This window comes from Hemisphaericaspora subhashii (assembly GCF_019202705.1).
Source record: "Hemisphaericaspora subhashii strain CBS 10753 chromosome Unknown scaffold148, whole genome shotgun sequence".
NCBI classification, from domain to species: Eukaryota; Fungi; Ascomycota; class Pichiomycetes; order Serinales; family Debaryomycetaceae; genus Hemisphaericaspora; species Hemisphaericaspora subhashii.
In genome coordinates, this window is record NW_026057184.1 from 1 (window position 1) to 24,819 (window position 24,819).

General features: G+C 36.8%; 12 protein-coding genes across 12 annotated transcripts; 8 read left to right on the forward strand and 4 right to left on the reverse strand. All coding sequences in view use genetic code 12, as the record gives it.

Annotated features, from left to right (window-relative positions):
- Nucleotides 1-279: 279 nt before the first annotated feature.
- J8A68_000145 (uncharacterized protein) lies at nt 280-979 on the reverse strand (the record flags this gene model as incomplete). Its single annotated transcript, XM_049405047.1, has 2 exons — nt 280-344; nt 757-979. 2 exons carry the CDS (start codon nt 977-979, stop codon nt 280-282), a joined length of 288 nt encoding a protein of 95 aa, XP_049266536.1.
- A 3,909-nt stretch (nt 980-4,888) lies between these two features.
- Nucleotides 4,889-6,796, forward strand: J8A68_000146 (serine/threonine protein kinase; the record flags this gene model as incomplete). Its single annotated transcript, XM_049405058.1, has 1 exon — nt 4,889-6,796. The coding sequence occupies one exon, from the start codon at nt 4,889-4,891 to the stop codon at nt 6,794-6,796; it is 1,908 nt and encodes a 635-aa protein (XP_049266537.1).
- Nucleotides 6,797-7,263: 467 nt separating this feature from the next.
- On the forward strand, nt 7,264-8,226 carry CDC28 (cyclin-dependent serine/threonine-protein kinase; the record flags this gene model as incomplete). Its single annotated transcript, XM_049405069.1, has 1 exon — nt 7,264-8,226. The coding sequence occupies one exon, from the start codon at nt 7,264-7,266 to the stop codon at nt 8,224-8,226; it is 963 nt and encodes a 320-aa protein (XP_049266538.1).
- Nucleotides 8,227-8,306: 80 nt separating this feature from the next.
- J8A68_000148 (uncharacterized protein) lies at nt 8,307-10,589 on the reverse strand (the record flags this gene model as incomplete). The annotated part of the gene is made up of 2 exons (XM_049405079.1): nt 8,307-9,391; nt 9,662-10,589. 2 exons carry the CDS (start codon nt 10,587-10,589, stop codon nt 8,307-8,309), a joined length of 2,013 nt encoding a protein of 670 aa, XP_049266539.1.
- Nucleotides 10,590-11,451: 862 nt separating this feature from the next.
- Nucleotides 11,452-12,279, forward strand: J8A68_000149 (uncharacterized protein; the record flags this gene model as incomplete). The annotated part of the gene is made up of 1 exon (XM_049405089.1): nt 11,452-12,279. One exon carries the CDS (start codon nt 11,452-11,454, stop codon nt 12,277-12,279), a length of 828 nt encoding a protein of 275 aa, XP_049266540.1.
- A 229-nt stretch (nt 12,280-12,508) lies between these two features.
- J8A68_000150 (ketoreductase) lies at nt 12,509-13,561 on the forward strand (the record flags this gene model as incomplete). The annotated part of the gene is made up of 1 exon (XM_049405100.1): nt 12,509-13,561. One exon carries the CDS (start codon nt 12,509-12,511, stop codon nt 13,559-13,561), a length of 1,053 nt encoding a protein of 350 aa, XP_049266541.1.
- Nucleotides 13,562-13,793: 232 nt separating this feature from the next.
- SIS1 (type II HSP40 co-chaperone) lies at nt 13,794-14,825 on the forward strand (the record flags this gene model as incomplete). Its single annotated transcript, XM_049405111.1, has 1 exon — nt 13,794-14,825. The coding sequence occupies one exon, from the start codon at nt 13,794-13,796 to the stop codon at nt 14,823-14,825; it is 1,032 nt and encodes a 343-aa protein (XP_049266542.1).
- A 307-nt stretch (nt 14,826-15,132) lies between these two features.
- On the forward strand, nt 15,133-16,116 carry J8A68_000152 (TOR complex subunit; the record flags this gene model as incomplete). Its single annotated transcript, XM_049405122.1, has 1 exon — nt 15,133-16,116. One exon carries the CDS (start codon nt 15,133-15,135, stop codon nt 16,114-16,116), a length of 984 nt encoding a protein of 327 aa, XP_049266543.1.
- A 4-nt stretch (nt 16,117-16,120) lies between these two features.
- J8A68_000153 (uncharacterized protein) lies at nt 16,121-17,974 on the reverse strand (the record flags this gene model as incomplete). The annotated part of the gene is made up of 1 exon (XM_049405133.1): nt 16,121-17,974. One exon carries the CDS (start codon nt 17,972-17,974, stop codon nt 16,121-16,123), a length of 1,854 nt encoding a protein of 617 aa, XP_049266544.1.
- Nucleotides 17,975-18,169: 195 nt separating this feature from the next.
- RFX1 (Rfx1p) lies at nt 18,170-20,728 on the reverse strand (the record flags this gene model as incomplete). Its single annotated transcript, XM_049405144.1, has 1 exon — nt 18,170-20,728. The coding sequence occupies one exon, from the start codon at nt 20,726-20,728 to the stop codon at nt 18,170-18,172; it is 2,559 nt and encodes an 852-aa protein (XP_049266545.1).
- Nucleotides 20,729-22,558: 1,830 nt separating this feature from the next.
- RPL7 (Rpl7p) lies at nt 22,559-23,398 on the forward strand (the record flags this gene model as incomplete). Its single annotated transcript, XM_049405156.1, has 1 exon — nt 22,559-23,398. The coding sequence occupies one exon, from the start codon at nt 22,559-22,561 to the stop codon at nt 23,396-23,398; it is 840 nt and encodes a 279-aa protein (XP_049266546.1).
- A 386-nt stretch (nt 23,399-23,784) lies between these two features.
- On the forward strand, nt 23,785-24,273 carry J8A68_000156 (CoA-binding protein; the record flags this gene model as incomplete). The annotated part of the gene is made up of 1 exon (XM_049405167.1): nt 23,785-24,273. The coding sequence occupies one exon, from the start codon at nt 23,785-23,787 to the stop codon at nt 24,271-24,273; it is 489 nt and encodes a 162-aa protein (XP_049266547.1).
- Between the last annotated feature and the right edge of the window lie 546 nt (nt 24,274-24,819).

The following is a 24,819-nucleotide window of genomic DNA, read 5'->3' on the forward strand; positions in this document are numbered from 1 at the left end:
GATTTATCAGGAAGATTGGGACCAAGATTCCACCAGTCAACATCGAGGAAGGCCAGAAACTTGAAGTAATCATGTTTGGTGGTGTCGAACAAGGCTTTTAGCAGTGGGCCATTCTGGGGATGGGAAAGAGCGCCCGTAGTGGTTAAAGTTCGTAAGACATCTGGGAACTTGAAACGTCAATACGGGAGGGTATCTAGCAACGGAAGTGCTTCAGTAGCTTCAACGTATGTGGGGAGGGTTGTGTTGAGTGTAGCAGCGGTGCTGCAAGCACGTTCAACATTAGCTTGATATACGCCATGGGGTAAAATCCAACCAAGGAACCACTCTAGGAACTCGTAAAGGGTCTGGAATTTGAGGATGCTTGATTTGGATGCGGCGAATGCGTCACGACCGCTCTATACTTGAGTTGGGGAAGCGTGCAACAAACTTCATACAAACGCAAAGCATCGAAACGATGAAAACGTATCTGTCTAACCAAAGATACGAGGAGGTTCTCACGGCACAGAAAATCCAAGCCATACAATGGATATATTGTTTTGGTTGAGGAAGTATTGGGTTTAGATGTAATAGTAGCAAAAGGAAGTAGGCAGGCAGCCAAGCGTGCAAGCATAGTAAAAGGAGCAACGGCCATAAGACCGTGGTAGCGAAAGAAACAAAAAGGCAAAAGCAATGTAGATGGATTCAGGCGACTGGATGATGAATGTGCCGAATGGGCGTACGCAACTTAAGCAACAATGTGGAGAAGATGGTCCATACCGTTGACAGCAACACGAACAGCAGGTGGTTTGGGTGGGTACCAGTATCGGTAAAAACAGAACGGGGTACGTAGCAGGTACATGAAACTATTGATGGCAGTAAGGAATAATGTGGCAAAACCAAGTAATTGGAAACAGGCAGTGGTAAGGTAATTGGCGAAGGAATACTGGACCCAGGCATCCACAGCATCTTTAGCATAGGAGTAAGCGTAGTGACACCCCATGAAGGTGTGTTTGGTGGTAGATATACCAGGTAGATATTCTGCAAATCAGCCGGAGAACATTTGAATAGGGATTTAAAGGCAAAAACGAAGTTGACAACGTGGCAAGTGCCGACAAATGGTATTGGTAACTCTACGGGGTAGTTGGTTTGTTGGTAGGTTTCAAGGTGGACCTGGAGAAACCATTCTGGCATGAATTGTAGGACTCACTGACTAACAGGGACGACCCAGGTTTGAAACATAATACTATAAGCAGCGATGAAAGGGTGGTAGGACCTAGTGATCAGGCAACGACCACAAGCAGAAGCGTGGTGAGCGGATAAACGTACTTATAAGGCAGCTAAGTAAGCACTTGTTGAAGATTTTGGTTATGAAAGGGGATGACGTGATGTAGTATTCAGTCCGAAGTATAGCGGTTGATTTATTAAAGTATAAAATTATATAAAAGAGGACGAAAGCGGGCATATTTATAGCTGAGAGATTGGATGAGTAGTATTTGTAGTAGACGCGTTTAAGGAGTGTCAACGATGCGAATACGTCGAAAGGGTTTTACCTAGTTACGGTCGAGACTAGATAGGGTAAAGACCGCGTCACCATAACAACGCATTGGTATTATATCACACTATCCCATTTAGAAGTTAACGAAGAAATGAAAGATAGGCAGTTGTAGATTAAAGCACGTCTTTGTATTGAGTGTACCTCTTTCAGACAGCTAAGTCACCTCAACATGCAAATCAATATTTGCAACTGCAACCAGAGCCTTTAAACTATTTTAGGAAGATAGCAATGCGAATTGCACCGAATGGATAAGATCTTCCGTCAGTTACTTGGTTATATTTCTCACGAATGTACAACATTTTCAGAGCCAGCTTTTCACAGCCGCTTATAAGGGAAACTGGCAAAGTAGTTGGTCACCACCTCAATCAGCCCTAACCCGAAAGAGTTGTAGGGGAAAAAGAATTATACCAAACACAAACCTCATGATAACTCTGCATTTTATCTTTAGTATGGAAACAAAGACGAAATGATTCGTTTCCGGTACTCTACCGCTTATATCAAAGAAATATTGTAGACATCAATCTATAGTTTACTAGAGCGTTTACAACAATTTTTGTAAACTTTTCAACCACAAATAGATATTTCAACTAGCAGTATTTCAACCACATGATAATTAAATCGATAGATCAACGATAGAATAAGATGAGAAGAGAAGGGAGATTACTTTCCACATGATTTGAAGCAGATTGGAAGAGGGTCAAAAATTAGCCGCCCACAGAAATTCCTTTTTGTGGACTTCTTTTTGTAAACTTTTCAACCACAAACAGATATTTCAACTAGCAGTATTTCAACCACATGTTAATTAAATCGATAGATCAACGTCAGAATGTGATTGGAAGAGAAGGGAGATTACTTTAAACATGATTTGAAGCGAATTGGAGGAGGGTCAAAAATTAACCGCCGAAGGAAACCCTGTTTGTAAACTTGTGTTTGTACACTTCTTTAACCACAAAAGCAAAGTTCAAACCCAGATTTCAATTATCAATAAAATGAAATGCACTGGCAGTGGGATGTCCTGAATCACTTATAACATTGCCAGTAGCTTATGTTGTAATATCAAAGGTTTCAACTTTAGCTGAAACCCTTGTTGAACCACATATAAGGAAATTTTGACAAATGGATCAAATCCTCAATATTTTTCCATGAAATGATATATATTATTAGACACATCATGAGATAGACCAACGGATATAGGCTCCCTTAACTAGGCCTTGTGGGAGGGTCGAATTGACGTCAAATTAGATTATGATCACATGACAATTTTCACATGACTTTCACGTGCATCCGGTTTTGTGCTACTAATGTCACGTGGGTTGTGGCACGTGATTTGCACGTGAAACGCCGCGACCGCCCAATTCGTTAACGCATTATGTTGCACATCGCCATCATTTGGCACAGTTAGTTAGATCGTGTACCGCTAAATTGTCTTTTTTTTTGTAATTTTAAGATCTAATGTTCGACCCATGCACTGGACCCTGTGGTTTATTTATGCTTAAACTTATGAAATTTAAAGCCAAATGGAAGAATTCCGATTTTACATTAAAGTTATGAACAAATCTGCCTGTTTTACTTATATTTGGTCCTATTTTATTTAAAATTAAAAAGCGATTGTAAGACCAATTTTTTGTAGCAAACGGGATTCTAACAAATTCTTCGCCAGTGAAAACTATAATAAAGGTATTCTTTAACATTTTCCCCAACTTGGATACTGTTTCCTATGGTATATCAACGAAAGGAGATTGTTCTCCACAATTTAGGAAGCAAATCAAAGGAGTGTTGAAAACTAGCCGCCCACAGAAATTCCTTTTTGTAAGCTTCTTTTTGCAATGCAATGCAGCATTTCCTGCAATAAGTGGTCGAGAATGAACCGTCATCTCTTAATATGCGCTTCAAGGACAACTTGGTGTTGCTACTTGTTCTGCAGTTTTGGAGATTATTGAGATATACCGCGACAGGACGAGACTTCCTTCCGTCGCATTTGTTGTATTCGTCGCGATAGACATTAACTGGTGACTTTCACATATTTACGTCATTCCAATAGGAGAACTTAACCTTAAAGATGCAGTTAAACTCCAGAGGGTTGTCTATCCGGTGGTTTGCAAAATGATTCAACGCTCTTATTCTGAATGACGACTATTTCCAAACCTAAGGCATTTCATTGGTTTTTGGTGTTGGTTTGCAAAGAATTGATAATTTTCAGTTTTAGTATAGGCAATCGGTATGACAGGCTCTGAAACAAAAAGAACCCAGAATAGACGCAATGTGAACTTCAATATTAGCTTCAGAACGTTAGACCGTTCTCTGGATGATGAGTCGGCATTACATTCAGTTTATCAATCTCTAATACTTTTCAACTGATATCTGGTTCCATGACAATCATAACAAGTAGTAAACACTAGAATTGAATCATGTGGTAATACGTGTCTATGGACAACATAAATTAGACGCTTGTGATCACAACTAGAATAGCGAATCGAATAGTTTACCGAGACAAATATCCATTTGTCGGTAATGGAAAACTTATCCCAGTGACGATGAACAATCTTTTGTGGTTATCGACTTGCAGGCGGTACATACATGAGCCGAATCGCTTGATGTGCAACTGTGGGAATAGCAGCATATAAAGTAGTTCGGGTCAATTGTAGATGCTTATTACACTTGGAAGGAAAGTGCACACCTAAGCAATCCGCTGGGTTGCTGAAAAACGGGCTAGTGAAGAAATTTGTCCTGTAACTCGTTGGAATCCACTTCAGTGTGCTGTTCTTGATAAGCATACCTTTCGTGAATAATCAGTTTTTGAGGTGAACAAATCATGTGGTTATTTTTCTTCAAAATTTTATTTTCCGTTACATGACTCAGCCTTACTATTGTTGTGTAATAATGATGTGATGATTCACCGCGCATTTAGTTTCCAAGTTAGGCAATTTATTTTCTTTTTGAAAAATTCCCTCATGTTAGCCACACACCTTGAAATTACAGAGAGAATAGGAAGGTTACTACTCTAAACCCCTTTATCAATGTAGATTATCATATAGCTTCCATGGATTATTATATTCTCATATTATTCTTCCACTTCTCTCAATAAAAACATGGAATCAATAAAAGAAAAATAATGAATATCCGTTGGAATACAATACAGAAGTAACGAAGATATTTTTAGGTTTTCCACTCTATGAATTAAATATTTTTTTCTCTTTCGTTAAACTTTAAAAAAAACACCTAAGGTTAAATAAAGAAAATTTTCCTAGTCATTTTAGCAGATTACCAATTTCTAATACCCTTTAATAAGTCTCAAGTTTATTCTTTCTACTTTAATATCGCTGTATCTTCTAGACGTATACACAGATAATAGCCATGGTTGAATCAAAATCTAAGAAGTTTAAGTTTGGTAAATTGTTTGGACGACTGAGTAGTAGCTTAGCCCATATCCATGAAGAACAGCTATCAATAATCAAATCAAACCCTGAGACTGCCGCAGCAGTAGATTCTATAGAACTACCCAAAGCAACAGCAATAACCCCATCGGCATCAACAACTGCGGTTCATAAATCTATTGAAAACACTGCACACCGATCGACTAATAAGCAGTCTAATTCAGGGCCGTTTATGGAAAAGCCATATATATCATCTCCTGCCTCAGCGTCATTATCGTCATCGTCAGCATCCTTCCAAGACCTTGTTAGAAACTCACGGCCGCTGTCACCACCAGCTTTGTTGTTGAACGAAGAAGTGTTATCAACTAAATTAATGACAATTCATTCCGTAACTCCTCCAAACGGGGGGTCTCCCACTACCACATCTCCAATACTGCTATCATCAGTCGAGCAAAAGCTAAGAAACCACTCTGCGATGACACAGACGAATGTCCAACATGTATCAAACCTTAACCAACTGCTCCACCAACCTCGTTCAGGCACAGCCTCATCAGTCTCAATTAGCAATGGCTACAAACTGGAAAAGAGATCCAGACCTTCTCCATCAGTTTCAAGATCTGCCTCTCAGAAACGGTCAGTAACAGGCTCTAACGTTTCATTGTCCAGTGCTTCTCCCGCCCCTCAAAAGCCTAGATTTTATATGTTGGAAAATGGGGACCATGAACACAATTTGAGATCGGCCAAAAGACAAGAAAAGTTATCCAATATGTTAAAAGACTTGTTAGGAGCAAAAAGGCTACGTGATGAAGCAAAGTCTGCAGTTCCCGATATTTTACAAAGCACCACTCCATCTGCGACGAATACTCAGCAACTGAAACCACCCACCCTATTTGCAGGATTAGTTAATCGAGTTAAAAATAATCCGAACTACTCCAATGAGTTAATAGCGAATGGTGCACATGGACCGGATTATCGTTCGTTTGTGGAAAAGTATGGACGGTGTCAAGAGGTGATTGGGAGAGGTGCTTTTGGTGTTGTTCGAGTCTCTCACAAGAAATTAGATGGTCCATCAAATGAGGAAACATTATTTGCGGTAAAGGAATTTAAGCGTAAGCCAAATGAAAATGAGAAAAAATACAACAGGAGACTAACTTCGGAATTTTGTATTTCATCTTCTTTAAAGCATATAAATATCATAAACACCTTAGACTTGTTGAAAGATGCAAAGGGAGATTTTTGTGAAGTTATGGAATTCTGCACTGGAGGCGATTTATACACTTTAATTATTGCCCAAGGGAAATTGGAATATGCTGAAGCAGATTGTTTTTTTAAGCAACTAATTAAAGGTGTCAACTATATGCATGATATGGGTGTTGCCCACCGTGACTTAAAACCAGAAAATCTATTATTAACTCAGAATGGTATTTTAAAGATTACTGATTTTGGTAATGGTGAATGTTTCAAAATGGCTTGGGAGACGGAAATACAGTATTCCGAAGGTATATGTGGCTCCTCTCCATATATCGCTCCAGAAGAGTTTACGCAAGAGCTATTCGATCCCCGATGTGTGGACGTTTGGGCGTGTGGTGTAATTTATATGGCGATGAGAACTGGGAGACAGCTATGGAAATTGGCGGACCCTACCAAAGATGAATTCTTTGAGGAGTATTTAGTGAAAAGAAAGGAAGCTACAGGCTACGAGCCAATTGAAAGTTTGAAAAGAGCCAGATGTCGGAACGTCATTTATTCCATATTGGACCCCAAACCAGAGAGAAGAATTACTAGCAAGCAGATATTGAACAGTGAATGGGGTCGAGAAATTCGAGTATGTGCTGCTGGTGAAGGAAAAAGTAGCACATCAGGACTAGCAAGCACCATAGTCGAATAAGAGGAAAAGTAACAATGGCAAACGGTAAATCTTTGTTGATAGGATTTTAATAACTAAACAGGAAATAGCTCTTTTCTATATTGTTAGACGAAATTAATTTATTATTTATTCAGGTTTATAGCAAGTAGTAGTTGTTGTTTTACTAGCAAACAACATCTGACGCGTCTATTTTATCCCTGTGCATATTTCACTTTCGTTTTTTTCTTCTCTCAAAGTGAGCTGTCTTTTTTTTTGGTTTTGATTTAAAACGAATTTAACTAGAAGAAAACGTTCTTGTTACTTCGGGAAAGNTTCTTGTTACTTCGGGAAAGCGAGGAGCAAAGACACGTTCTATAAATTATTTCCTTTCGAGAATGTATGTGAAATATGATTCCATCCTTGTTGGAGATTTTCTTTATTTCATACTAACAACCATCTTCTAGATACTCGTGATTTCATCCAATATCGATACAGTTACTGAAGACAACATGGTTGAATTATCAGACTACCAGCGTCAAGAGAAGGTAGGAGAAGGTACCTATGGTGTTGTGTACAAGGCACTTGATATAAAACATAACAATAGAGTCGTCGCGCTCAAGAAAATTCGATTGGAATCAGAGGATGAGGGGGTTCCTTCCACTGCTATTAGAGAAATTTCACTTTTGAAAGAAATGAAAGATGATAATATTGTTAGATTATATGATATTATTCATTCAGATTCCCATAAGTTATATTTAGTTTTTGAATTCTTAGATTTGGATTTGAAGAAATACATGGAATCCATTCCTCAAGGTATGGGTTTAGGATTGAAGATGATTAAGAAATTCATGTGCCAATTGGTTAAAGGTATCAAATACTGTCACTCACACCGTGTATTGCATCGTGATTTAAAACCACAGAATCTATTAATCGATAAGGAGGGAAACTTGAAGTTGGCCGATTTTGGTCTTGCAAGAGCTTTCGGTGTTCCTCTAAGAGCTTATACACACGAAGTTGTGACTTTATGGTATAGAGCCCCGGAAATTTTATTGGGTGGTAAGCAATATTCAACTGGGGTGGATATGTGGTCTGTTGGGTGTATTTTTGCTGAAATGTGCAATAGAAAGCCTTTGTTTCCAGGAGACTCTGAAATTGATGAAATATTCAGAATTTTTAGAATCTTAGGTACTCCCAATGAACTGATTTGGCCCGACATCAATTATTTACCTGATTTTAAACCAAGCTTCCCACAATGGAAGAAAAAGCCGTTACTGGAAGCAGTTCCAAGTTTGGATAGAGATGGTATTGATCTCTTGGAGCAAATGCTTGTGTACGACCCAAGCCGAAGAATAAGTGCAAAACGATCACTTGTACATCCTTATTTTCAAGAAGATAACGACGGCAATGGCCATAACAATGGCAATGTTTCAGGGCATACCACAAACTATGAAAATGTTTCAATGATGGGATAGAATTAAATAAAGAAAGTTAGGAGATATATAACGTTTAGATTTGGATCGTCTGGTTGTATTTATTAGGTAGATTAACTACTCTAGCATTGCCGTGCAATTACATAAGCTATTAACAAAACAAGCAGTGTAATGAAGAATACTGTTGAGATGTTCGTCCTCTCTATAGCTCTGTCTATTTCAACATTCTCCTTAGTGGTCGAAACCAAGTATTGGGCTGTGGAATCTCTTTTTGTAGCTTCTTTACGATTTTCTGTACTTTTTTCAACGTGCTTTTCTTCTAGCTTTCGATCACCATCTTGGATATTCAGCAATTTCCATATTGTTGCATCAAGGAGATGAGCGAAACTTGTAGTACTCTGACCATGCTCTTCTTGGCCTGTCGTACAACGCTCACTATCTATTTGACTGTCCTCTTTTTCTTCTCCGTTCCCAGAAGGTTGACTCTTGGCAAGCTTGTCACGAGATTCATGAATCCTTTCTTCGGAGCTTCCCTTTACAGACTTACATTCATGTAAGACAGGCTTATCAAATTTTTCAGTGCTTCCTCTGGTTTCCTCGACATCCTGTTCAACCGTGGCTCTTTCTCCAATGGTCTCATTAGGAGGAAAAATCTGGTCTATTGTGGTTACTTCTGCTTCCTCTAGATCATAGATTTCCTTATTGCTCTTGACAGGAAAGTTTTCGGCGAGTCTCTTCCACTCACCTTGACTTTTGTCCAGTCTCCCCGGGTTTTCAATCTTCTCTGTTTCAGCTCCTACAAATTCATAAGGTTGTTCGAGTTTGCAAGTATCCGTTAAAATCTCTGGATTTAATGTTGTCACGCCTGGGTCATCTTCTTGAAACTGGAGGTTTATCTCTGTATCCTGTTGTTTGAGTGTTTCGATCCTTGCTGCAATTCCACCACTTTTCAAAGATATGGGTGCATCGAGTCCTTGAGATTCTTGTTCTAAAGAATTCCGAATTTGGTTGTCGTATATATCTGATTCTTTAAAGTTCTTTCGTGTTGAAGTATTTTCTTGTTCTACGGGTGCTTTAACGTCCATTGAACCGCTACAAATTCCCCTCGTATATAACGTATAATCACCTGGATTCATGGCAGAATCTTGAATAGGACCGCTAAAATCGATCACTGGGTCGAAATTCTCAACATTTTGACAGACCAAGCCTAGCTTATTCTCCGAGGATTCCCAGCGTACCTCGTTATTTTCATTCATAATTCATGTCTCTGCCTCACGGCTAGTATCTTGGCTGACGGGCAGGCCAATTGTCTTTCTCTTGCTTTTATGCCTGTGCTTTAGAGGTCCATCATGACATTCCATCCTCTCTCTTAAGACGTCTAGATCATTGAATATGTTTGTCCCGTTAATTTCGTCCTTTAAGCGTTCAAAATACAAATCTCCATATCCCCTTTTGTTTTTATAGTCATCAAATTCACCTGAGACCTCAACTAAATTTTCTCGTATGCTATCAATTCTTTCAAGCATACTATTATTGTTGTTCATTAAAACCTTTAAATCATGTAAATCAACATTATTTTTAACCTTCAACTGAGAGATTTCTGTTTCCAAGAAAGCATACTGAGAGTCTAATTTTAAATGAAACTTTTCCAACTCGTGGATTGATTGGCGAATTTGGAAAATTGGTTCTGACAGCGATGCAAATGATGAATTCAGCAGCATTGGCTTATGGCTTTTTAGAGGTGTACTTGCATCAAGCATAACATCTTCACTGTAAGCCGGACTCACTTGTTGTTGTTCCATGAGAGACGCTGTCTCATCATAATCATCCAAACTCTCTTCGTCAAAATGCGACCTTCGCTTATCCTTATCTAATGTACCACGATAATGATCCTTGCTGACACGTCCAACTCCTGAGCCAAAATTTGCTATTATTCTCTTGTTATCACCATCCATAAATCGAATATCATGCAAACTTTCTACTAGTATATCAAATGCCTGAGCTTTTGAGATTCTATCTTGTCCTCTAAGGCCATCTAATATCCTGTGCTTGATAACAATATCTTTTGTCAACAAATGTCGATCTACGCATTCGTCATTCCCTTCTGCGAATAATTCAATTTCTAAATTCTTCAACAACCGGAACATATGGTGTGGTCTTATGTATGACTCTTTGCTGGTTTTTGACCATACGTAATCAAATATCGATGGTTCTGTATTCTGATCAGGAATTTCTAGTATTGTAGTTGGAGCTCTCGTTGGAGTTCTAGGTGGTGTCCTGGGAAATACAGATAAGTGATTGCCCCTGTAAGAGGAGAATGGAGAAGACGGCGTCGGTGGTATCGGTGATTCAGGAGGTCTAAGTGATCGAGGAGATGAAGTCGGTGTGGAAGTAGAAAAGGACATGGAAGTGTGTGTATTGCTTTTGAAAGGGATTTGTTTATCTAAAAACCACTTGATGCTTAATATAGTTGTAATATTATTAATAGCAGAATTGTCTTGAGTGCTGTATATATTTGCGTTGTGTAAGCTTCAATAGAAGGAATGTGTCAAAAAGTACAATTTAACAACCAAATGGTTAAAAAAAAACCAATTAATTAATTAAATTAATTACATTAAATATTGTTTATCAATTGGTAAATACACGAAAAATCCAGGCAGATGACCGCTTCTTTTCCCCAATTGGGAAATGTAATTACGTTTCTACACAAGTGAAAGAATGATGTATGAACATCTGAGTAGATGGATGAGGTGGCATTATCAGTTTAGATATTTCATCAGTTATCATTAATTCGATGGCAATTTAAGTCCTATGGTAATTATTTTGAAAATTATAAGGAATAAAACTTAGAATTGATATTTTCTGTATAATTTTCACCAAATTATTAAATTAGAACAACGGAGGACGTACAGAAGTCACACCATAGAATGTTGCCAAATATAAACATACAGGCAACATAGAATACATACATCCTCTATTTGGAATTCGACAGTCAATGACAAACATCTCTAATAGCAACTTCAGTAATATGGGGAGCATGAAGTGACTACACACATGTTGGTTTATATGTATAGATACCTTTGCAGTTTAGAATCTTCTTACAGGTTAGCTATCACTTTTTTGCATGTTTTTGTAGAACAACATGCAAATGTGAGAGGTAAATTCAACTTACAAAAAATCGCATAGTTAAAAGAAAAAAAAAAGAGGAAATGATTACAGGATTCTTCTTCATGTCCCACGATTATAGGCAATCTGTATTAAAAGAATATGTCGTTTGATAATAATACTCCAACAACAACTACTGGTAGCACGGCAAAATCCAGTAGTGGAACTGAATATGGCTACAGTGATGGCCACCAACTGAGTAACTATCGCGGACAACATTACAGAGGACGCGGTAGAGGCAATAGTAAAGATGGTTCGTATAGAGGCAGAGGAGGAAGTTCGTATTATGGAGGATATGGAGATGGAAGAGGGGGAACTAGCGGAGCTGGGCGATATAATTACTACGGGAGTAGTAGCAGAGGTAGAGGAACATATAATCACAGTTTTAATGGCAGAGATACATATTCCCCTAATGATCAACATGGCGAGAGCCAACAGCAGGAGAAACAGACTGAGGGTAGTACAAGTCCGAAAGAAAGAGAGACAGAAACGACTGGCTTTGAGACAGAGAATAGAGGAAGTTCAGGATCATATCGCGGATCGTATCGTGGCCATTATAGAGGTGGGTACCGAGGACGAGGAGGTCATTATGGGGGCTTTCCTCATAGCAATGGTTACGACCCGAAACACTCAAATGGAGATCCGAAGGGTACCAGTCCAAGATTCTATAAAGATACAATTTCGCGAGATAAACTAAAATCTTTCAATAATCCCTGGATTAATATCATGGGAATAGTCGATGAGCAAACACAGAACAAGCTAGAGGCTCGATTCAACGAATTATCCAAAGTAGATAAGGAGATTATGGAATTACAGAAATCAAAGTTAAAATTGGAAAATTATATGGCTAGTTTAGAAAAGCAGGCTACACGGGAAGAATTGCATGTTCAATTAACAAACGAGAAACTAGAAGAGTTTACGTATCTCTAATACTGAACAATTGTATATTTGTGTAGGTAATTAGGTCAAGGTCTTTTTTTTTTTAATTCTCATGTATAAATACAGCAAAATGGATAACGAAGATTTATATGGTGTAATGTGTAATAAATCTTCGTTTTGTTTTTCTGGTGGAAGTTAAGGGAGAAACTTTTCGTTATGAATTTTTTTTTGAATTGGCACCGTCGAATATATTGACCAAACAATTCATCCTGCCAGAGCAATGTTTATCACAGAATTGTTACCCTCGGACTCTGAAAACCCACTTTTACACTATGCTTTGTATGGTGCTATGCTTTTCGGAGTATTTAAGCTTACCACTGGTACCTTGAGCTTGATTGCTCTCATCTTTGATTTGTTTATCTTACCACCAGTTAATTTCCAAAAATATGGAGCAAAAAAAGGAAAATGGGCAGTTGTTACTGGTGCATCTGATGGAATTGGTAAAGAGTATGCCTTACAATTAGCCAAGAAGGGCTTAAATGTGGTGTTGGTTTCCAGAACTCAATCGAAGTTGGAGTTGATTGCCACTGAACTTGAATCAAAATATAAAGTTTCCACGAAAGTCATTGCGTTTGATGCTTCTACTGATGAAGAGGCAAACTATGTCGCCATTAAGGATGCAATTGCTGATTTACCAGTTACTGTTTTGATCAATAACGTGGGTCAATCACACTCAATCCCCGTTCCATTCTTGGAAACCGAGGAAAAAGAAATGAGAGATATTATTACTATCAACAATACTGCAACATTGAAAATTACCCAAGTTGTTGCACCTGTTATCGCATCTACTGTGAAAAAGGAAAAGAAAAAGGTACGTGGTTTAATCTTGACTATGGGCTCATTTGGAGGATTATTGCCAACTCCATACTTGGCTACTTACTCTGGGTCCAAGGCTTTCTTGCAAGCTTGGTCTGCCGCTCTTGCAGGTGAGTTGGCACCTCAGGGTATCGATGTGGAATTAATCATTTCCTATTTGGTTACTTCAGCCATGTCCAAGATTAGGCGTACTTCTGCAACTATTCCAAACCCCAAACAATTTGTTGCTTCTGTATTAAGAGGGGTCGGTCGTCGTAATGGAGCACAAGAGAGATATGCTACTAATACGCCATACTGGTCCCATGCCTTAATGCATTTCGGAATCGCTAACACAGTGGGTGTTTTTTCCAAACTTGCCAATACATTAAACTTAAAGATGCACAAATCTATTCGTGCTAGAGCTCTTAAGAAGGCCGCTAGATTGAGTTCTCAATCCCAATCAACTAAGAGTGATTAAATAGAATTTAAATATTTTGTAGCTTTTCGTTGTTGACATAGATTATGTGTTGCTCATGGAAGCTTCGAGAAGAATCTAGATAGCGGAAAAAAAATATCAACTGCTCATTCGCACACTAGCAAAATTTTCCGCCCAGGGAGAAAAACCCAACATATGTACCGCAATTTGATTCAATTGACTTACAGAACTACCACTTCTTTCTCTTCTCTTTAGACAACACATTTGAAGCATCATGGTAAAGGAAACAAAGCTTTATGATTTATTGGGAGTAAGTCCCACTGCCAGTGAACAAGAGATTAAGAAGGCATATAGAAAGTCTGCCTTGAAATATCATCCGGATAAACCAACTGGGGATACAGAGAAATTTAAGGAGATTTCAGAAGCATTCGACATTTTATCTAACGAGGACAAGAGACAAGTTTACGACGACTATGGTCTAGAAGCTGCTAGAGGGAATGCCCCTGCCGGTGGAGCAGGGGGATTTAGTGGATTCGGTGGAGGTGGAGGAGGAGGTTTCCATCCAGGAGGGTTTTCACAAGCAGATGCATTTAACATATTCTCTCAAATGGGAGGGTTTGGAATGGGAGATGATGGCTTCACCTTTAGTAGTAGCGGTTTTGGTGGCGGTAGTCCATTTGGAGGGTTTGGAGGAGGTGGAAGTGGTTTCGGTGGTGGAAGCAGTGGTTTCAGAAGTGGTGGAATGCCAGGAGGATTTGGTGGTGGGCGCTCACAACCGGAACCAGATGTCGTTACGATGCCATTAGCAGTTACATTAGAAGACTTATATAAAGGTGCTACCAAGAAAATGAAAATTAATAGAAAAGACCCTAATGGGTCCAAAGGTTCGAGTATCCTTACGGTAAATATTAAGCCAGGATGGAAAGCTGGGACCAAGATTAATTTCACAAATGAGGGTGATTGGCAACCGGAATGTGGTTGCAGACAGACTATACAATTTGTTATTGAAGAAAAAGCACATAGCACCTTCAAAAGAGATGGCAATAATTTGCATATGAATTTACATTTAACCTTTAAGGAATCCTTGTGTGGATTTGAGAAAGATGTTATGACCATAGATGGAAGAAGAATCCCAATGTCTCGATCACAGCCCGTTCAACCAAACACAACGACCACCTATCCTGGATTAGGTATGCCAATAAGTAAATCACCAGGTCAAAGAGGTGATTTAATCATTACATTCAAGGTTGATTATCCGGTGTCATTGACTCCCGAACAGAAACAAGCAATCTTGCACTATTTTTAATTGAATCCCATGAAAAGCACAATATAGAATTTATGTATTTATAGTTTTTGCATTTTTATATTTAGTATTTTGTTCATAGTTTTGCATTCTTCCTTTCAAAGTTTTATATATAAATGTAGTTTGTTAATATTTTGTTTCAATATATATTTACGTAATTAAGTTTAATTTAATTATTGGCTAGAAATAGCAAAAAGATTAGTGAACTCTAATTGTAGGCGGAAAAAAAAATAAAAATTCATATAATTTAATCAAACGCTTTACTTCCCAGTGTAGACTTCAACCTAAACATTCAATATATCAAAGAGCAATGTCAGTTATATTAGCATCAGCAGGATACGACCACACGATACGTTTTTGGGACGCATTAACAGGGGTATGTTCGAGAACTATACAACACACCGATTCCCAAGTCAATAGATTAGAAATAACTTCAGATAAACGATTTCTCGCTGCTGCCGGGAATTTATATGTCAGATTATATGATATACGACAAAGTGGAAACACAGGAAACACATCAGCACAGACATCTGCGGCAAATAATGCAGGCGCTGGACATTCTAATAGCTCCAACAATAATCCTGTTATGACGTTTGAAGGTCACTCTAGCAATGTCACTTCGTTGGCGTTCCAAGCTGAGAATAAATGGATGGTGACATCACTGGAGGATGGCATGGTTAAAGTTTGGGACGTAAGGTCTCCCTCTGTTCAAAGAAACTATAAGCATAATTGTCCAGTGAATGAGGTTGTGATTCACCCCAATCAGGGTGAATTAATAAGTTGTGACCAAGATGGAAATATTCGAGTATGGGATTTGGGTGAAAATCAATGTACACACCATTTAATTCCGGAAGATGATGTGCCAATAAATTCTTTGTCTGTTGCAAGCGATGGATCAATGCTTGTGGCAGGTAACCATAAGGGAAATTGTTATGTCTGGAAAATGCAAAATCAAAAAGATTTGACTTCTTTAACTCCAGTCACCAAATTCAGGTCTCACCTGAAATATATCACCAGAGTGTTATTGCTGACAGATATGAAACATTTGGCTACTTGTTCAGCTGACCATACTGCAAGAATATGGTCTACCGAACAGAATTTTGCTTTGGAAACAACATTGCAGGGCCATCAGAGGTGGGTATGGGATTGTGCATTTAGTGCAGATAGTGCCTATTTAGTGACAGCATGTTCAGACCATTATGTGAGACTCTGGGATTTATCCAACAGTGAAACAGTGAGGCAATATAATGGGCATCATAAAGCAGCAGTATGTGTGGCATTGAACGATGTGTAATTTTCTATAGGATATCATCTAAATCAAATGTATAGAATAATGTGACTAGTTCACCAATCGCATTGTAAATTCCGATGCCATTGGGCATCCATTCAACCCTAATGTTGGCAAATTTGAAGAATGTATTCAAACAGTATTCATTCCGTTTCCCTTTAGCATCATTAGATTCACACCGGCTAGCGGTCGATTGGAAAAGTATCATCATGTCTTCTAGGCATTCCCTTTCTTGTGGGATGCTGAGTTGTTTGCCAAAGAAAAACCCACAGCTGCATAAAACATGTATAAATTCAACAGTTTGGTGCAACGACGTACTGGATACCATTGTCAACTCATTATACATTTTAACAACCTCGGCAATCTGTTTGACAAGGTCTTGATAGACAGATCCTGTGATTCTTAACTGCAGGCATAAGTCTGAAGGAATATTTATCAAGAAAAGCTTCCTTGCTTCTATACGTAAATGTTCAACTGCTTTCTGGAAGTCGCCTTCTTCACCAATATCAACAGATGCAGAATTTTCCAATACACAGTAGACAATGTTAAACGGGAAAGTGAATAATGGAAATACTTGTTCTAGGATAACGTCCTCTAAGAGGGAACTAAAAAAAGGCAAGCGACTTTGAGGAACTAATACTTCAGTATACAGGTCGTCAAGCAATTTAATGATATAATTCCAAGGTTTCTTCTTGACCAAAGTATGAAGTTCGTTCAGAAGATATTTCATGTAAGTTTCATTATCAAGAGCGAGATCCGTCTTTCCTAGAAGAATAAATGCCAAAAAGAAGAGCCTAGTATTGAAGTTCTTTTTGTATACTTGCAAATCAAGCTTGGCATTACAGCAAGGACAGATTGGTTCCATCAACTCATCTTGTGATTCAAAAAGCCATAAAACGGATTTCAATGACGATGATTTAAGCCTTGATCTACATTTCTGACAATAATGAGAGAAGAATGGATCATATACTAGTTGGCATAGTCGGCAATTGCAATGAAAGTAATAGGTTGTGAATATTCGGCTTCTTCTAAGTTCCCTAGGTAGGCATGTCTCCACGTAGCTAACAGTAATTTCTTCTCCCTTTCTAATTGGCAAAGTACAAGTCAATTCATAAGTAGACGAATCCTTATAAGTCAAAACTGAATTAGATAGGCAACTATGATTAATCAACGAAAAGGTTGGATCTAACCCAAGACCAATTTCCATGTTGGTATGGTCGTGTAATTTATTGCAATTTATGATAGTAATCGCTATCAAATTCTCTATAAATCTCCATTGTCGCTTATTCAGTGGGATTTGAGTGGACTGATTATAATTCCTACCATAAAATTCCTTAATAATGTTAACCATTATATTCTTCATGGATGTTAGCTCCCGAGCGTGTTCTCCGTTGGCACGTTGGTGACTTTGCATGGTACATAGGTTATTAACCCTTTCCTTGAATTTTGAATCCTCTAAATAACATAAATAAAAGCGAAATAAGAATCTTAATGTTAGCTTGTCTTCTTCTGGTAATGATACCATTGATTTGTCAATAAAGGGCTTTAGAACCGATTCATACTTTTTAATACTATGTGGAACTCTAAAGTCAATATTTTTGCCATTGACCTCATACTCATTAAAAAAGAGGACTGATTTATATTCAAATGCCATTGGCTTATCTCCGTTGGATATATCTCTTTTGGCAACGATCCTTCTATCTCCAGGTTTAAGTTGCTTTCCGATTACTTCTATGTTTTCATTGTCAATATCATCATGAAATTGTCGATTTGAATTCTCATCATTGGGGAAGATATAAACTTCATTGGATAAAAGCTCTAGAAGTTGTTGTGTGGGGTCCTTTTGCGAATCCGATTTTGACATGGCTTGTTGCTTAAAGGGGTAAATTAAAGAGGATTGAGAGCTGAATAACTTTTGACCTGTCAAGTCAAAAATTGGTTGCAAAACTTTTGAGTTAAAAAAAAATTAATATGAACTATTACTTTATAAACAGAAATTCAAATAAATGTATATAGTAATATGTATGCAAGATAAAGAGTTGGAAAAACCAAACATATTCTATTGATTTGAGATATGGCTAACGTGATTTTCATAGTGTAATAACCCTTCTGTAGATTGCTGAGTATTCATGGTTATTCCCAACGGAGGGTCACGCGAGTCAAAATCTAATGAAGTATCCAATAAATCAATGGCACCTAATGAATTATCGAATCCCGACATGTTAGTAATATTATTTGTACTTCTATTTGGTTCACTTTGTTCAGAAATCTTTGACATATCATTATGAAATGATTGAAACGGAGGCTGAGTGGGAGAGCCTTGCTGAGGAATATCATCAGAACGACGTTCGATGTGTAAACCTTCTGGCTCCATTGACTTGAAATCATCCTGAAAAAACCCACCCAATTCAACCGTCCATGCTAGATACTCATCTACCCAACATCTAACTATCCACCAAGCTCCAAAACCTTCACCACCTGACAAACTAATCTCTCTTAAACAAGCTGTTAATAAATTAGATGCTAATAAAATAAATAACCGAGAATTAATTTCAGGAAACCTTCCAGGGAGATTGGTGACATAGTCAGCGAAGTCGAACATTGTTGGTCCTGTGTTTTCTTTCTTTTCATTTATCATCTCAACAATCTCAGAATTTAAAATGGACGCCAAAATTTCAATATTTCTTTCGCTACATGGAAGTTCGCGACTTATCAACTCATGAATATCTAACTTTGACCAGTCTTGAAGCATGGATTGCTTTTCTGTGGGATCATTTAAGATTCTCGATGCTGGTTGACCAGTTTCAATTACCTTAATTAATCTATTTAATAAATTCACAAAATGTTTAGCCAATTTCAATTTCATGATTACAAAATTTTTGGAAACCTTTGAATTCATTAAAGTTGTAGATAAAGTTTTGATATATCCATTTGAAATTTGCTTTAATTGTCGTAATTGTTCATCGGGTATCATAAATTGTAATTGTAATTTGTTTAACATACGAATCATTTTCTTATACATGAGCAAATCACATTGTTTTACCCACTCAATTATGCATTCATTAGTGTAAAGTTTAAACACAGGTGCAGTTAAGATACTATTAAAATTATTAAAGCTAGCAAGAAGCTTTTTCAATTGCATAAATCTAAGTGATTCAAAAATTGCATTTACATGCACTTTATATAAGGAATGCAAAGTATCGGCAATATCGTAGTCAGTGTCTCTTGGTAAATATGGATATATCGAGGGAAGCTGTATTGCTGTATATGGATCCGAGCTTGATGCTGCATTACTGTTCAACAATTTAAATAGATTTGGAATATACTTCATATGCGATATCAGTGGCAATTGATCTGAAATGGTTGGAGTTATTATAGATGGCGAGTTAATCGGGGTATACGATGGAGTATGTATATCAGATGCTGATACAGGCGAATCATCAAATGAAATCGATGAGTTTGTTGAAGATATTGGTGAATGAACTTGTTGATTTGTGAATCCACTTAGCAATTGTTGTTGTTGATACTGCAGTTGATGTTGCTCATGCAGTTGTGTTAACAGCTGAATATTTTGATCACCATTTAATTTGATCCCACAATAATGATATTTGGATTGACCTCTCATCCCCAATCTTCGAGTTGTCAAGTTTGGAAATAATATTCTAACCAACTTTCCAAAACTAGCAGGTGACAATGGAGATAAGCCATTATCGGCACAAATTTGAACATATCTCGCATAGATTCTATTACGTGGAACAACAGCAGTCGGAGAAGCATCACACGCATTTAATAGCCATACCATCCCAAACAACTGACGTTGTCTTTCTTTATTTTCTTTAGCTTTGAATTGTTCATTTGTTCCAGCTTGAGGAACCATATTGATAGTTTCATTTTCCAATTGTTTAATATTAATTGCTAGTTCAGAAAGTGGTACATCCCTAGTTTTCAAAGCAAGTTGTTTCAATTCGGATTCTCCTTGATCAGTGGGCAAAGTATTATCTTGTTTCCGTGTTTTCTTTCTTTTTTGTGGCAACAGTGATTTATTAGATGTATTTGCAGAAGAAGTCCCTTCTTGTGGTATTTGCTGTTGAAGTTGTGGCTGTGGAATAAATGGTTGATATGTGGGTACGTTTGCTGCCGGCATAAGTCGTTGTTGTTGCGAAGCCCGAGAAGATGGATGAGAATGAATCGATAAAGGTGGAGTATAGTCAAATTGATAACTTTGCTGCAGGCGATGATGACCCTGTTGTTGTTGAAATATTGGTTGAAGATTTTGCTGTTCCTGGTATTGATATTGGGGGTTTGATGATGTCCTGTACATATGCTGCAGCTGCAGTTGTTGTTGTGGATGCTGGTGTGGTTGGTGTTGATGCGCATCTGTCAGTTGATGCAATTGGTACCCTGAAGAGATCAGATCATTGGAGTCAGTTTTTAGAAAGGTATGTAATGTGGGCCCAGTGCCGTAATGATACTGTTGTGATTGTTGAGGATAAGGAGACATTTGTGATCCTTGATCTAGTTGCTCAGACTTTATTTGGGAATTCATGTGTGACGAAGATTGTTGAACTTCGTAAGAACCGTCAGCGCTTGGATTTTGCGAGTTTGGTGTGCGATTCATATGAGTTGTTAATGACTAACTTGAGATGATTCTATTATTGGAGTGTGCAAGAAAACAAACTTTTGATGGGAACAAAACAAAGTTTCAATTTTAATTTTATAAATAAATCCACTTTCCAAAGATTGACATGAACACGTTATATGCAAGTTTTATGTAATCGTTAAGGTAATTTAAGAATCGGTTTTCTACTTTTCTTAAATCAAAAAAAATTCTTTATCTTCTCCTTTCGGTTTCTTTTCTATGGTGACTTTATTTTCTGCACAGAGCAAAAAAATTCTTAGTATCGGAACCTTTAGATGTAGCTTTAAAACAACTATCAATAAAACGAATGGCAAGAGCTATATTCAATTGCTGTTCACAAACTTTTTTTGGGGGTTGTGGGGAGGGGTTGAATGATAAACAATAAACTTTTAAAATGCCAAATGATATAACTGGAATATTCTAACAATGAAATAAAAAATAGAATACAATGGACGGAAATCAATTGCTTAGTAAAATATCAATCTTGACGTCAAAACTTTGGTGGATGCAATATGCTACTAGCGAACTTTCGAAAGGCAGTATCAGCAATTCAATGGACAAAAAAAAAATTGATCTTGTTTGTCTTTACGATATTAGATCTTCTTTTTCCCTGTATGAATCTTCTCTCTAACAAAACCACCTAGAAGAAAAAAATACAATAAAATTTATTATTATTAAGGGGAAATTTTTTTGGTTTGTTCAAAATTATGGATCAAATCAATTTTAATAAAAAATATAATTTTCTAGTTAAATTGATAATTAATAATTTTAATTAAAAAAAAAAATGCTGTCTCTCTTTTTTGTTTGGCAGTAAATTCTTAATGTGCAGTCCAACTTTTCAATAAACAGCAAATTGGAATTCTGAAGCTATACAAACTTGAATGGAATCTATGAACTATGAAATGAATGAGTTGATGTGTTAACGTGATGATATATTTAAGTTCCTCGGTGGGGGGATGACTGTTTGATTTTTTTAAAGTTGTGGTTGGAATGTCAACAGAATTCAAATTGCAGATTTTATTTTTATTTTTCGGCTTCTTTTTTGATGTCTCTATCTGTGGAAGATAAAAAGGGTGAAGGGATATATCAAACCAATTGGCTTATATGGTACCAGACTTTTGATGGATCTTATAGTCACTGTCTAAGAAGAGAAGAAGTGAGCTTTAAAAAGAAAGAGAGAACTTAAAAACAATTTTGGTGGAAAATTGTTTTAATTTATAAATAAAGAGAACATAATTAGGGTTTTTTTTCAGAACAATGAAAATTAATAATCAACTTTGGTTGTAAAAAAAAAGGAAGGATGGACTGCCCAATTAGTTGGTCCATTCTTTTTACGAATGGCTATACATGAAAGGAACCAATGCGGGACCTTGCTTTATAGTTGTAAGAAGTCATCAATCGCCCTTTCTCCTCTTTTTATACTGAAAAGGAAATGCCTTAAAGCTCACGAGTTAAACCATCCACAGACTTTGTGAATGCGCTTCCTTTCTTGCTCACACCATTTCGGACCAGCTACTCAAGAAAAAAAGTATCAACGCTGAATGGTGTCTAACTTCAGCCCATTACCTCAATTGTTGGAACCATTGAAGAAGCTTATCTTCATGGGCTATGTATATTTATCTCATAAATCAGGCTAGTTTTAGACCTGGGAGGACAAAACATCCAATCTTCAATACATCCAGGTTTATCTCATCTCAGTTTTCTGCAAAAGAAAAAAAAATTAATTTTTTATTGTCAACTTATCTTTCCCTTCTTCCATATTTAATCCTTCCTATAGATATATATATATACAGATAAACATAAACAAACATGGCTGTCTTAAACTCCAACCCTGAAATCCTCTTACGTAAGAGAAAGAATGCTGATAGAAAAAGATTAGAAAAACAAGAACAATCTCGTGAAAAGTTATTGAAACAAAAAAGAATAAGAAAGAAGCAACAACTTAATAAATTTCTTAGAGCAGAAACTTTAGTATCAAATCATAAATCAAATGAATTAGAAAGAAAGAGAATCAAGAATTTAACTAAAAAACAACAAAGATTGGCAGACTTACCCCAAACCGAAGAAGAACAAGAACAAGAACAAGATTACAAGTTATTATTTCTTATTCGTGTACCAAATCATACAAAAGGATTAAAAATTCCAAATAAAGCAAATAAATTATTACAAGTTTTAAAATTAACTACCGTAAATACTGGTGTTTTTGTTAGAGCAAATGACTCAACTATGGACTTATTAACTTTGATTGCCCCATATGTAATTGTTGGAAAACCATCATTAAGTTCGATTAGAAAATTGTTCCAAAAAAGAGCATGTATTTTAACTCAAGATGAAGAACAACCCGAACAATCTAAAGTCACCAAGCTTGATAATAATCAATTAGTTGAAGATAAATTTGGATCTGATTTAGGTTTGATTTGTATTGAAGATTTGATTCATGAAATTATGACCCTTTCTGAAAACTTTGTTGCAATCACTAGTTGGTTATTACCTTTCAAATTAAACCCACCAGTAAATGGTTGGGGTCCACAAGCTAAATTGGCTAAATTAATCCATTCTAATGAAAACAAACAATCTGTGAGTCTTTCTCAAGATTTTAAGTTACAAGAAGTTGAAGATATTGACGCGATTATAGATCAACAGAATTAGGAGAAGCCTCTTTTTGTTAGAAAGTGCATATTTTGTAAATTAGTTAGTTCAGAGTTTATAGTAAAGTCAAATACAGAGACCGGTCATAAGTTTGAACCTGAAAAAATCCTCGAAGTATTGATCTAGGTGATGATCATCGGAAAATGCAAAACTGCCCAAAACGCAGTTTAGTAAACTGTAAATTTTTTTTCACTTGATACCCCAGATTCTCGGTTTTAGAATTACTAAGCAACTTTGATGACAAAAACATAATCCAACTTTTGAACAATTTGCATTCTTTTGGTGTACCTCGATAAGAGAAGCCTTTTCCAATTGTTTATCTCTAATTATATAAGTTTAAAAATAATCCAACTTTAAGAAAAGAGTTCTCCTATTCATAATCCAAAATGTCAGTGATTCCAACAATTAAGGCATTTTTTAATGCCAATAGGCAATATGCGATAGTCGGTGCCAGCAACAATCCAACAAAATATGGATATAAAATTCTCGCTTGGTATCTCAATCATAACTTATCAATTATTCCCATTAATCCAAAAGAACAAGAAATATTAGGAACTAAAGTAGTTAACAATATTAATGATGTCGTAAAAGCTATAGCTTCTCATCAAGATATTTTAACCTATAAAACATCTTCAGTTGATGGGTTGAGTATTTCATTTTTAACCCCACCAAAAATTACTAGAGCTACAGTTCAAGATATTGGAAAAATTGATGGATATAAGGATGTTATCAAAGGTTTATGGTTCCAACCAGGTAGTTATGATCAAGAAGTATTGGATGCCGCACAAGATTTAGGAGTATTTGAAAAAGTCATTCATGAAGGGAATTGTATTTTGGTTAGCGGTGAGAACGGCATGCGTGCGGCTGGTTTATAGATTCAGTTCAATAATTGAATTGAAAACCACATTTTGCTCGGTATGAGGATAGAACGACTTCGTTCAGTTGTATATATTTCCCCAGATTAATTAGGTATCAAAAATAAATATTAATTAATTCAGCAATAAATTTCTCAATTGTAGATGGCTCAAGTATTCGGGGATACCTCGAAATGTAAAAGTTTTCAATGTTTGGTACTCCCACGCGAGTATCGTTTGGTTATGTATACTGCTTACGTTGTTATTTGATTAATCATATACTCTGAAGGTTCATCCAGTTAAATATATGATCTAAAACCATATTTAGAAATGGGAGTTACGTGATTCATTCTTTGCATTAGTTTGGTATTTATCAGTTAGTTTATGCAAGCCATTGCGTAAATTGCACACGTTTGTAGAGTTCAAATTTCATCGCCCGTCTGACAACTGAAGAATATCTTGAAGCATAACGAGCCAAGTCAGGCAAGTTTTGTATGAGAAAATGGCTATTCTTGTGTTGATATCTCTACTAGACTAAGTTGTAGGAATGAAAGTGAATCCATTAGA